Below are 14,461 nucleotides of genomic sequence, written 5' to 3'. Positions count from 1 at the left end.
TTGGGCATTTTTAGAAAGTCCCGCCCCCAGTTCGTGACATCACGCCAATACGTCTTGCATTGCTGGAGAATCAAAACAATGGGTTCAGATTCGGAGAATATGCTTTCTTGTTACACATCCAGTTATGAATATGATTCAAATAGTTCTGAAGAGGAAAGCATACATTGTGATGTCACGAGAGGCTGTGTCCTGGAGGGGAAATACATCCCCTTAAGATGGCTCCACCCAGAGAGAGTCTTGGCCCCAGCTGGTGGAAGACAGCAATTCAAACCACACACCTGCGGCTGATCAGGGTTTGATTGGAAAGCAGGGCTCTTAAGGCAGAGAGCCTCTGAGTGTGCAGTTTGGGGAAAGACAAGCTCGATTGCTGTGCTCTGTGGAGAAGTTGACTGCTGCGTGGAACTCATTGCCAGTTGGGACCACACGACTGGACACTGGATTTGAACCTAGCTAAGGTGGCTAGGCTACATGATGAGGACGTCGGTCTCGAGAGGGGTGAGGCCTAGAGACTCTTGTAAAGAACTCCGTCTTCAGTTTTACCTCAGAAGAGACTTTATTTGGATTTAAGTATCAGAAGAGACTTTATTTTGATAAGTATTGGAAGAGACACTATTCAAACCTTTGTTGCTTGTGAATTCCCCCTGGAACCCTTGATTAAAACCTTTTGTTTGTATCCAAACCTGTCGTCCATTGCACTTCTTGTCCCGTCCCGCTGAGAGCTAGCTGCTAGCCTCTCATGATATCACAACATGTTTACAATCGATTAAAGAATTTATTATGTGCCATTTTGAGGCAACATTGGGGGGGAAATGGATCACCAAAAAGAGGTAGAAAATGGCGACCGAGCTCCTGTGAGGAATTAATCAGCCCGTTTCCACAGGTTGATGAATTCCTTACATGGAGGTTGGTCGCCCTTTTCTGGCTCTTTCTGGTGCAACATGACGTTTTCAGACCAAACAAGCACAGCAAAATGCATTGACGTGATGGAAGGACTGCTACAATGTGTCCTTTTTTTCGGTCTGGAGCATTCCTTCAGTGACGTCACGTACGGACTCGTCACCAAATCAAAAACAAGACTTCCGGAATATTCAGCGCGAGTCTTAAAACGTAAAATATAGCTATATGCGGTGGCATCTTTGTAAAATACGCTCAGTAGAAGTCATTAGAAGCCATTTTACAAATTATGGACACAACTTGTCCGGAGACGTCGGTTGTCCTTTAAGCATGTAAGAAGTCACATGAAGCCCATTTCAACTCAAGTCACCTTCCACACCAACCCGCAGCCCTGAGTCCCATTTCTATTTCCTTTCTTTTTATTTAAGTCCTTGCAAGCAGTCAGAACATCCTGCTGCACAGGGGTTATATTTAAACTATGCACTCAAAATGAAAGTGAGAATAGGGTGTGTGTGCGTGCGTGCATGGCTCACTCTCGCACTCTCTCACTCTCTCTCACACTCTCACACTCACACGCACACCCCCACACCCTCTCTCTCTCTCTCTCCCTCTCCCTCTCTCTCTCTCTCTCTCAGTCTCACACAGTCTCACTCTCACACTCTGACACTCTCTGACACTCTCCCTCACTCTCTCTTTCTATACCTCTCTCTCTCTCCCTCCCTTTTTTTCTCTCTCTACCCAATCCTTTAGAAAACACCTTCACATTAATTTATTTACCCACATCTCTAAAGACTATTTACTTCCTTTGACAATGGAGGACATTATTGACCATTAGCAAAAGTTAACATTATTTTTTAACAGTTCTTCAAAGGAAATTGACTCCTTGGAAGGGGAAAAAGGGAGCATGTCACTGGTACTTACTGCACAGACTTTGAAGACTGAGACCTGAATTTGTTGAACTCGCCTGGAGCGGTCCACTCCGTACCCAACTGCAAGAGAGAAGTCATGACATCAGAATTAGAAGTGTTAGTGGATCACAAAAGAGGGGTTATGAAAAATACATAAAATATGGAAGAGCATAGTACAAGTAAGTGGATACCAGGAAATAAAGCAATACATGTACTTTTCTAACCAACAATGACTCTGCATGAGCACTGTTCTCAGTATCTTTCAATGTTAACGGAAAAAGCTTTCAGAGATGGGTACAACATTTTGGAGGTTCTCCTTCACTGTCAATTTGGATGTGCAAAAAACAGATGCCAGATTCAATCATATGTGAACTGAAATCACGCGTGAATCTGATATCTGCAGTGATAGTCGACAGTGAAAGTGGATTATCCATTCATTATTAAGGACCAAAAATCTGAACTCCACGATGGAGCAAAAATAATGGGAAGAGGTTTCTGGAGACGAGTCAGTATGAGGTCTGAAAAAACAATTTGATATTTTGCATGAATTCATGGTGATTGTAATATAGAGGTCCGTTCTGAAAATACACCATAATGAAATGCCCCAAAACTGGACAAAAAATTCTTTCATCAAACGTTACGTCCTATTTTAATTTATTTTTTTCATTTCGACTAAAACTAAAACTTTTTCTTTCAAGAAACCTTTGATGAAAACTTTACTTTTCTTAGATATAAAACATTAATATCCTCATTAAGAAATAGTCTGAGTCCAGGCGCCTCACAACCCACAAGTACTATTCTGTCAAAGAAAAAACATAAACAGAGATGCATTTTGGTTTTTTTCCCCCACCTGGGGCTCTGAGGCTGGATGGACTATTTGTGTTTGGTGCTTTGTCCAAGAGCCACATACACACGGTTTAGTGTATGGTGTCGCTTTCATGAGTAAATACATACATATATAAAGAAATAAACAACAATACATTGACTTTGGGGATACTTTATCCAGGCTTTAGGCTCCGTTTCCAAAAGCAAACCTGGCTTTCGTCGCAACATCAGCATTTCTTCCTTGGTTGCCACAATATTCATTGGCCAGTCCTGTGGCCAATGATAAGTCCTGTAGGTCCTAGCATACATCCACTTTATTTGTGAAACAGGGTTGACCCCTAAATAAGGGATAAGATCCGTGAGAGAAAAATGTAAAGTAAAATATAAATCTTAATCCCAAAGGCATTGCAAAGAAAGGGTATCATGTACATGTTATTAAAATCCGTATCACGAAGGCTGACTTGAGCGCAATGAACAAACTCCAACCATCTCAGGGTACTTTTAAGTTTTCATGATGTTTTGATCAACTCACTAGAGGCAGCGACAACTGCAGAAAGTAGAGCAATAGAATTTCTTCTTAGGTTTTTGGGCTATAGAGGAATAATGCTTAAAAAGACTAACATATTCATGGTTTCAGAAGAGAAACCTGGCAAACCTTAAACCCATGTGGATTAACGCACAGATCAGCACAAGTTAGCTGCAGGGAAAATTCAGCGCCAATATTTTATTCTAGCATTGACCACTTTAGCTTTACTTAGCTCTGCTTGATACTTTGCACATCAGTTGTTCCTGAGAGGTACCACTTACATTAAGTAATCCATACTTATTTGTCATGTCTTTTTTTAATGATGAATACTAGTGCACCGTATTCTACCAGAGACAGATGCATTGTGTGTTCTTCATATTTGGCAAATAAAGATGATTCTGATTCTTTCATTCATCAAATAGTAGATGGAAACAAAAGATAAACGACATGGTCCATTTAGGAATTCAGGAATATAGCAAGTCATGAAGGAGAAGCTGAATCGGATTCAATTATTTAAATCAGTTTGGAGACCAAAAAAACAGATGAATCCATTTCTGATTGGCATTTGATTCCTGCAATGTTACCCAAAAGGACGATGGCATATTTTAACATTAAGCATAAACATTGAACACAAACCAGGTACACAAACCAAGTAGGAACACCGTTAATGACAGGTACCCCAAAAAAGCAGGTTTATTTATGTATTTAGTTTTATCCTTGATCTGATTGTTACATAATTGATTTCATGAATGATGCAATTTCTCCTTAGGTGACAATTAATGGTCTTGTTTTTTTTGTATGTTCGTGTACGTACAATATTTACATTCAACCAACATGATATTTCCCTCAGTCCATCGACTCACTACTCACAAAGTAGAATTGTTATGCTAGAGTAGGCAGTAGGTACATTAAAAAGTGGCCAGGAATCGTCACTCCAACAGACACACACACAAATACGCACACGCACGCACACGCACGCACACACACACACACACACACACACACACACACACACACACACACACACACACACACACACACACACACACACACACACACACACACACACACACACGCACACACACGCACACACGCACACACACGCACACACACACACACACACACACAAATCTTGGCTCCACTTTATCATCATCGTTTGGTCGTTTACGCAGCAGAGTCTTTACGAACCGAAACCTGAGAATTGGAACCAAGATTGCCGTATAAAACACAGTATGTCTGTCCACTCTCCTCTATGGGGCAGAAACATGGACAACATACCGGCAGCACATTAATACCCTTGAGGCCTTCCACATCCGGAGCCTGCAGAAGATCCTTGGCCTGTCCTGGGAAGATCGAGTTCCCCACTCAGACATCCTTCAGCGCACAAATTCCATCTGCATGGAAGCGGCAGTTGCAAAGAAACACCTTCAGTGGATTGGACACACCATCCGCATGCCCGATCACCGCCTGCCCCGCCAAGTCCTCTATGGACAGCTGAAGGACACAAAGCGCTCTGCAGGGGGCAAAAGCTACGCCTCAAGGACTACACCAGGGACCTCCTCAAACGAGCCAACATCAACACCACGCAGCTTGAAACTTTGGCCACAAACCGACAAACCTGGCAGACCACTTGACTTCCGGGACGAGCGGACGCTGGCGCGCTTTGGCTGCCGCTGCTTTCCCGCGAAATGTTTTTACCTTCTTTTAGCCTTTTTAACCTCTTTTTAGCTTTTTTATGGTTCACGAGCCTCTGGAAATACCAGACAATCACCTACGAACGTTGGCTATCGATCCATCTCTTGATCCCGGTCGCTTATCCGGATCACAGACGTCATCTCCACCCACCTGTTCCCGCTGTCGAGGGCTAACCTGGCCGCTGTCTCTCTCTCGGTGTTGCTGGCGAATATCATATCGCTTCTCCATCGACCTGTTGGACGGCTACAGCACTCGGCGGCGGAGCTGCTGAAGTTCCGCTCCCGATGGACGAGCGTGCCACCGGCGATTCTCCGGTTCCCGGAAATCGCTCGTCGCCCTTCCCGGAGGTATATCCACCGCGGATCACGTCGAGGCTTTCACCTCGATGGCTCCAAGGATATCACCTCCCTGTGGTCATCCATCCGCCAGCCGCGCAGAAGGAGCAGCCGCTCGGTCGATCACCGTATGTTAGCCGGCCTGGCTAGGTCGGCTAATGCGCCTCGTAGTGGGGACGCCACCAGCATCAACTTCGGCCTCCTCAACGTCCGCTCGCTTACGGGAGAGGGGTGTTTTATCCAAGACATTCTAATTGACCGTAAGCTTGACTTTTTTTGTATAAATGAGACTTGGCAAATGGCGGGAGACTTCTCCGAGCTCAATGGCGCGACTCCGCCAGGCTTTGTTTACATTTCTAAGCCCCGCCTCTCAGGCCGCGGAGGTGGTCTCGCGATAATTTACCGCAAGAACTGGAAAATCCTTCAAGTTTCACTCCAGGAAACCCTATCGTTTGAATGCCTTGCTTGTAAAATTTCTGGACCCTCACCCACCATCATAGCCACTGTATACCGTGCACCAAAACCACATTGTGACTTTCTAAAAGAATTCTCTGATGTCCTCACACACCTCTCCACCCTGTCACCAAATGTAATTATTCTCGGGGACTTCAACATCCCCATGGACAATTCCACTCTTCCCCTCACTAAAGACTTCACCTCCTCACTCGACAGCTTTGGTCTGCATCAATTCTCGGACTTTCTCACCCACATAAAAGGCCACACCCTGGACCTCATTTGCATGTCTGGCCTTATCCCTAAGAATTGCACAGCTAATGAACTCCCCATAACAGACCATTTCCTGGTTTCTTTCACTGTTTCCATCACCCTCTCTCTCCCCAAACCCCCCCGTGTCATCACATATCGCAACATCAAGGACATCAACATTGCCACCCTCGCTGAGATGATCGCCACCCTGACTCCGGACTGCAACTCATCACCCGATGAACTTGTTTCCCGGTACAACGCGGACCTCACCAACACCCTCAACGCCCTGGCTCCTGTAAAGTCCCAGTCGGTCCAATTCACCCGGTCTGCACCCTGGTTCACCGCCCACCTCCGCTCCATCAAGGCAAAATCTCGCCAACTTGAAAGACAGGAAGTCTGGGCTCACTACTCACAAGGACATGTACGCAACTCACCTTACCCATTACAAGGACTCTATCATTCTTTCAAAATCGCAATATTACTCTGGACTCATTGACTCTAATCCTGGAAACTCACGGGCCCTCTTTTCCCTCTATCACAAAATCACACAACCTCCTATCTCTCTCCCCTCACATTTCTATTCCTCTGAGACATGCAACACTCTGCTTATGTTTTTCAGTGAAAAGATCAACAAAATCCATCAGCACCTCGGGTCCTCTGTCCCCCCCCCCCCCCCTCTCCCAGCCTTTCTACTCCTTCCCAACGACTTTCTGCCTTTGAACTCCCCCATTCCTCTATAATCTCAGACATTATCACCAAATCCACGAACTCCTCCTGTCAACTCGACCCCCTCCCTACTATCCTTATAAAGTCCTGCCTACCCTCTCTTCTCCCATTTATTTCTACCATTATTCACTCCTCATTATCAACTGGAATTGTTCCTATCCCACTGAAAACCGCAGCTCTCACTCCAATCCTGAAAAAACCTGGCTCAGACCCAAACGATTTCAATAACTTACGTCCAATTTCCCACCTCCAATTCATCGCCAAAATTCTTGAAAAGACAGTTGTGTCCCAGCTTCACTCACACCTCACTCACAATAACCTGTATGAACAATTCCAGTCTGGTTTCCGCCCCCGCTACAGTACTGAATCGGCTCTCATAAAAATCACGAATGATCTTTTTATGGCAGCCGATGCCGGTTCACTCTCCATCCTCATCCTTCTCGACCTGACCTCAGCCTTTGACACCATTTCCCACCCTATCCTGCTCGACAGACTTTCCACCCTAGGCATCACACATACCCCACTCCGCTGGTTTCATTCCTATCTCTCTGATCGCTCACAATTCATCCAAATCAACTCGTTCACCTCACGGTCCTCTCCTGTGTCCTCTGGTGTGCCTCAAGGGTCTGTCCTGGGGCCACTTCTCTTTATCTACCTACTTCCTCTTGGAAATATTTTCCGTAAGTTTGGAATTCACTTTCACTGCTTCGCGGATGACACCCAACTCTACCTCTCTAGCAAACCCGACGCCTCTCTTCCACCTTCATCCCTCTCACTTTGCCTCTCAGAAATTAAATACTGGCTTTCCCATAACTTTCTCAAGCTTAACAGTGAAAAAACTGAACTTCTCCTTGTCGGTACCAAATCCACCCTCCACAAAACTAACAGTTTCTCTCTCACCATTGACAGTTCAACCGTGTCCCCCTCCCCTCAGGTCAAGGGCATCTGGTACCCCCCCTGGTATCCGGCCTCCCATGTTCCATCCGCGGACTTGTCTGCGGTTCAAGGATTGGGCTCTATGCCCATCCTTGATAGCTCACTATCTTTTCAGTCCCATATAAATAACATAACTCAGTCTGCTTATTTCCACCTCCGTAATATTAACCGTCTCCGTCCCTCGCTCACCCCTCACACCACTGCTATCCTTATCCACAGTCTCATCACCTCCCGCATCGATTATTGCAACGCACTTCTCTTCGGTATCAATCAGAAATTTCTCCATAAACTCCAACTCGTCCAAAATTCTTCAGCCCGGATCATCACTAGAACCCCCTCCTTTCACCACATCACCCCTGTCCTCCAGCAACTCCACTGGCTACCTGTTAAACATCGTATCGAATTCAAAATACTTCTGTTTATATTCAAAGCCTTCCATAACCTTGCCCCTCCCTATCTTTCTGACCTGCTTCAAATCTCTGTTCCCTCTCGGTCCCTCAGATCCTCATCCTCCCTTCACCTCTATGTGCCCTCTGCCCGTCTCACCACGATGGGATGCAGAGCTTTCAGCCGCTCTGCTCCCAAACTCTGGAATTCTCTTCCACCCAACATCCGTAATATTGACTCCCTCCCTATTTTCAAGGCTCACCTCAAAACCCACTTGTTTAAAATTGCTTTCAATGTCTAGCTCTATCTGCTATTTTAGTATGTATCATTTTACTTATGGTTTTATTGTTATGTGCTTTGTTTTATTGTTTTTATTGTAAAGTGTCCTTGGGTGTTTTGAAAGGCGCTTGAAATAAAATGTATTATTATTATTATTATTATTACTTGTGCCTGAAAATACATCAAATGGACATAGACAGACAATTAGAGAGACGCATTCAACAGCACCTGCGGGCATCTGGTACCCCCCCTGGTATCCGGCCTCCCATGTTCCATCCGCGGACTTGTCTGTGGCTCAAGGATTGGGCTCTATGCCCATGAGAAGTGGCACTAGCGACTACCCCCCCCCCCAACATCCCCTCCCTGGGAGCAAGCGTCATCATCACCTACGATGGACAGCTAGTATGTGTGTGTGTGTGTGTGTGTGTGTGTGTGTGTGTGTGTGTGTGTGTGTGTGTGTGTGTGTGTGTGTGCGTGCGTGTGTGTTTGTTACTTCCGGGTTGAGTGAACGCTGGTATTCCCTGTCGCCCGTCGAAAAACTTATTATGTGACTGTAAAATTTTGAAAGGTGCTTATAAGATGCTCTCTGTGTCTTTGGATTGTCATGTTGTCTTTGTTTTGTCATATTGTTTGTTATTTGGGTTTTTTTTTGTTCTTTTGACTTCAAGACGGCGCCGCGAGAGTGGCTGCCTTTCCAGCAGCTCATGTATTTCTTTTTTCTACTTTCATTCCTTTCATCACTTTGCTGCTGTGAAATGTAAATTTCTCCACTGTGAGACTAATAAAGGCCAATCCAATCCAATAAATGAAAATTATTATTATTATTATTATTATTATTATTATTATTATTATTATTATTATTATTATTATTATTAGTATTAAATCAGTAAGTAGTGGCCCAGAGGTGGTTAGCACACTGGCCTCACAGTGCAGAAGTTGTGGGCCCTCATGGGTTTTCTCCCACATTCCAAGTTTGCAAAATGAACAGGTCCGATGTCGTCATCACTGTAATTTAGATTTGCAAGTCATTACTGAAGTTCCTACCCTCCCTATATACTCCCTATATCGGGAGAAGGATGCTGAGTCTTGAACAGACCGAAGAGGAGGTTTATGGATGTGGTCAAAGAGGACATGAAGGTAGCTGGTGTGAGAGAAGAGGATGCACAAAACCGGGATAGATGGAGGACATTGATTCGCTGTGGCGACCCCTGAGGGGAAAAGCCGAAAGGAAAAGAAGAAGAAGAAGAAGACTGAAGTCCCTACCCTCGGTCTTTTTTGAACATGCCCTCCGAACAATCACAGTGCATATTGCTCTCCTTAAATGGAAAATTGCAGACATATTTTACAAAATGATAGAGCATTAATGTGCATTTTTGTTTCACCTTTTCTTTAATAGACAAGCATATTTTTTGCATCTAGCATAGAAAACAATTGAGTGTAACCAGTTGATGAGAACATTTTAATTAATGCAGTCATATTTCAGCATGTTGGAACAAAAGACAATGGCTGCTGAAAATCTGAGGACGTTTCCCTCTCTGCTTCAATCCAAATTGCAATTACGCTTTTATTTGGACAAAGAAACTCATTTGCAAAAGGACAAACTCTACTCGACTGTCTGGCACAAACGTACCAAGGCTTACACTGACGGACCCCACTGAAAAGTTGTGTAGGAAGGTGAGCAAAAATAATGTTTAAACTGTTGGACACTGAATATATGATGGTTCTAATAAATCTTCTCTACATTGAGTAAAACTGAGGGTTGGAAAAACATTATAGTTGCATGACTTGCATTGCTTCCTTCTCCATGGAAAGTACAGTACATGCACTTAACTCTCTCAACATCAGGTGGACAACATTTCAATTTGAGTTATTGTGCATCGTGTGGAACGGATACGGATTGTTTTTCCGCATTTTTGGCCACGACATTCATCAAGGAGGAGACTCTGCTGAGTGGTTGCGCCTTTTCGGCAGCATGAATATACCAGCACTGTTTTTGATTTGGGAGGAATGTCAGTGCCATTTGACTGTCATCGCTGGGCAGCTCTGGACCATTTTAATAGCCCAGCTTTGTATGTGGAACTGTCGCGGCTTGGAATTGAAGCGGATGTGAGACAATCTCTTTTCGTCAATGCTTGTGGCAGACATGCACATTCCAGCATGATGAATCTGATCCACTGGTGAAATGAACGCTTTAACCCTCTCCACTTTCATCTAGAACCGCTTCATGCAACAAGGGTGCAGAAAGTGCTTACGATTGAATGACTCTCTGTGTCTTTTGTATTGTGTCACATTATTTATTTATTCATCTATTTTGGTTTTTGACTTCAAGATGGTGCCGCCACCGTGGCTGCCTTTACAGCAGCTCCTGTATTTGTTTTTCCACTTCTTTCTTTCCTTTCCTCTTACTTTCAGAACTTTGCTGCTATGAAATGTAAATATGTCCACTGCGAGACTAATAAAGGCTAATCAGATTTGAACGACTGTACTATTGAATGTAATGTGAGAGAAACGGTACTGTCAATTGTTAATAGAAGTTAGCATTTCAGCAAGTAAGCATGGAGAAGCTCCAATAACTCCCCACGATCCTCTTCGTGATAACCACTGTTGGAAATGGATGGACAGATGGATGAACTTCAAAACTGTGAAGCAACAGTGCTAACCAAAGAGATATTATTTCTGCAAACTCTTTGTTGTTTTCCACATTCATTGTGATCATATTGTGATTATATTGAACGACCTGGCATTACACGCAATCACTCATCTATCCATTTTCTTAGCCGCTTTAAACAGACGCCAGCCAATCGCAGAGCACACACAGACGAACAAGTATCTGCACTGTCAGTCACAGTGACAATTTGGCGTGTCCAGTCAGCCTGCTATGCATATTTTTTTGGAATATGGGAAGAAATCGGAATACCTGGAGAAAACCCACGCGAGTCTGAGGAGAACATGCTAACTCCACACAGGGAGGCGAGATATGGAATTGAACCCGGGACTCTTTCACTGTGAGGTCGACGTGCTCAGTGTTGGTCTACCGCCGCAATAACTCATACAATTGTTCATTTGATCTTACTCTGACAGTTTCCTGTACCTCATTCGATATAAATCACAGAATAGATTTTAAGATTGCACAAATGTTCAAAATGTCTGTATTTGATAATGACTTTTGGAAAAAAATAAAACAATTCTGAAAAAACAGGACATTCTCTTTCCATCCTCAAAGGCAGATGGCTGATCATATGAGGACAGGGTATGGATTAAAATACTTAGCTGGAAGGCACCGCGCTGAAAGACAGGATATGAGCGCTGGCAAAATGAATCATCCCTGGTCACATCTCCCCCAACATTACCTCCATCTTATTTCTCTCCTGATAAATGTCACATCAATATTCACTACATCTAATTAATCTCAGCTCCCATGGAACCTGGTGACTTATCACATCTTGTTGGAATGCAGATTATTCCACAGTTGGACCTTTGCTCTCCCTCATTGCTCTCTTTGTGAAAGCATTGACAACATGGAAGGAGGGCATTATACTGGTGAAGGTCAGCAAGCGCTCAGCATTTGCTGGTTGCAAAAGAGGGGATGAAAAAAACCATTCTCCTCAAGAAAATTTGCGTCGGAAGGTTATTCTTTTGACGTGAGGTGAGTATTAGATTAGTTGTGACAAACAAGGTTAAGACGACCTGTTTCGCTTCTGTTTATTGTGTATGCCTGAGCACTGATAAAGAACAGATGATCTTCCATATGCATGGCCCATGTTGAAGCAAACTGCAGGAGATGGAGCTCAACAAATTCAGCAAAAATTTCGAAGCGTGCTCTTGTTGCCAGACAATCGATTGCACCGACATGCATCGACTGCATGTCATCCAGAGGCAAGTGCATCTTAATGTTAAAACAAACCATCAAGCCTGAGCTGTCCCGAAAGGTACGAGTAAGTGTTTTTGGACCTTTCTCATTGAGGAATTTGTTTCAGTTCCTTGTTTTGTGAAAAAACAAATGTTGCTCAGCAGTATCAATTCATATAGAATCAGAAGCTTTGCTTAAAAGTGGGGATGTTCAATATGAGGGCTGGCGAGAAATAAATTGACCAACTCGGTTGTGTGGAATACAAACATTGGTTGACACAAAAAATGCCTCGAAGAAGCGGAACTGAAGAAGCTCGGGGTGGCTGCTTGGACAACTTCTGCTAGAAGTAACAACAATGCATCATTTATATCCGAGTTTATATGTGGATAGACAAAGGTCAAACTAAATGTCCATCATAGTACACCGTATCACTTCTTTCCAGGGGCCCCAATAATCTTCCAGTAAATTTTTGTGACTGTTTAAGACTCTTCAGGAAAACAACTCAACCAACTGGACCAAGATACTATTAACCAACGTTTATCTTTCTGTCAGTGGGATGTTGATGTGAAGAAGGCATGATCGCTGATTGCTTACCTGTCCAACAAAGACGAGCATCCGGGAGTTGAGAGGACTTTCATCAGGACTCAGCCAGAACTCTGAATTATCATCAGATGAGACTGAAAACTGGAAATCCCCTGAAAAAGGTATATGATACACACAAACGCATAATGTGTTAAAGGATAATAGGAGAGCCATTATGTTGTAGTACATTCATCTCTCCTTACTCTAGTGGAGGAATAGCTTTATAGCACAGGAGTAGAAGTCAAGGTGTGCGGGCCAAATCAAACTTGTTAAATTCCATGATGATTGCTCAAATCTGAGCCAAAATTTCATATTTTTGGATGTCAACCACAATAAAAGTCATTATTCTTGACTTCAGATTTGAAAACGAGTTATTCATTAATTTGCTGTGTGCTCTATATGTAATATTTGAAGGGATTTAAACATTCTAATGGGTTCCCCAAATTCATAACGGCCCTCGAGAGGAAACCATAACTACAATGTGGCCCGCGGCAAAAAATGACTTTGACACCCCTGCTTTATAGGATTAATTCCCAAGGCATTGTGAGCATGGTTTGAGAGAAAATGTGTTAACCACTGGTACGGTTTGGGTAGAAGGTCACTGGTTATTTAGAACTCGTTTTCTGAGTCATGCATGCAGAGAACATGGAATTTTTGTTGTGGAATACATTTACAAGAAGAGTCTTGTCAAAGAAAACTGGGCGATATAATGTTTTATGGAAATTGTGGAAAGGTACCTTGTTTCTGCAGAGGGCCTCGTGTTTATCAGTTTAAAAATCTTATGAAGAGAAATATCGTCAGATCAATCTGACGAATCAATATATTTCAGTACATGTGGTAATATATAGAATACAGGTGTCCAGAACCGTATGTGGGGTTTGGGTGATGAAAAGAATTCTCTTAATCAAATAGTCTTAGCTTTTATACTGATACCTGAAGAGAGAACTTGGAGCACCCAAGACCAAAAGGGATATAACAAAGAACATAATTCATATAGGAGGATTTTCAAGCTTCTCTGTTGCCTTAGTAACAGTAGTAGAAAGTGCTTCAAGGAAACCGCAGGAAGATGACGTTCAGGAGGCTCTTCCAATTATGAGAATTGGCCATACTCTAGTGTGATTCAGAATTTTAAGGTCTTTTAGGGCTGTTGCGATTGTCTACATTAATTTGAAGAACCTTTGCGCAAAGGCAATGGACCCGGCTAATAAAAAGAGCTGGTTACCGTCACGATAAGGGTGAAGAAATCCAAAGATTCTCAGCCCGTAATTCTTCCATTTGGGAGCCACAGCCAGCTTCTTCAAAGTTGTTCTTGTCTGCAACAGGAAGCAGAAGTTGAAGCAAACGCATCCACGCTAAACTCCTCCCATCAGCAAGCATGTCTAGTCACAGATTACCAACCGTAACACTTGATAGAGTTCATCCTAAATTGAAGTGTAGCGGCCAGGTCCCAAGTTACACAAGTTATTCTCTATCAAATGCAATATATTCAAAGATTGCATTTGGACCAGGCCCCCACTTAGTTTGATAGGTGCGTGCAAGGAAAATGTTTGTGAAGCGAAGAGACATTTATCATGATTTTTTTTTTATTTAAAACAGATTCTTATTTGTTTCTGTTTGGCAGGCTGGAAAGCATACAGTTTTTGTTGTATGCACTGAAAGACATCATCTTACAATATAGTGTTATCGGCCAGGGGTGTCCAAAGTCGGTCCTCGAGGGCAATGTACCTGATTCAAATCATCAGGACCATTTTGATGCTGCTTTACAGCTGGCTGATGAGCTGATCATTTGAATCAGGTGCGTTGCTCCTGGGTG

The 14,461-nt window shown here is 43.4% G+C and overlaps 1 protein-coding gene across 3 annotated transcripts in view; it reads right to left on the bottom strand.

Moving 5' to 3' along the window:
• Positions 1–14,461, bottom strand: part of b4galnt4a (beta-1,4-N-acetyl-galactosaminyltransferase 4a) — a 192,130-nt gene that overhangs the window by 36,788 nt on the left and 140,881 nt on the right. For all 3 annotated transcript variants that reach the window (XM_088997298.1, XM_088997301.1, XM_088997300.1), the window contains 3 exons: positions 13,871–13,961; positions 12,661–12,761; positions 1,816–1,883 (listed from right to left, as the gene is read on the bottom strand). In XM_088997298.1, the coding sequence (XP_088853424.1) occupies positions 1,816–1,883; positions 12,661–12,761; positions 13,871–13,961 (260 nt within the window). The remainder of the gene's footprint in view (positions 1–1,815; positions 1,884–12,660; positions 12,762–13,870; positions 13,962–14,461) is intronic.

The sequence above is a fragment of the Hippocampus bargibanti genome, linkage group LG05 (assembly GCF_051943395.1).
Source record: "Hippocampus bargibanti isolate YZ-2025 linkage group LG05, ASM5194339v1, whole genome shotgun sequence".
NCBI classification, from domain to species: domain Eukaryota; kingdom Metazoa; phylum Chordata; class Actinopteri; order Syngnathiformes; family Syngnathidae; genus Hippocampus; species Hippocampus bargibanti.
The sequence above is the reverse complement of the archived record's forward strand: the minus strand, read 5'-3'. Positions and strand labels throughout refer to the sequence as shown.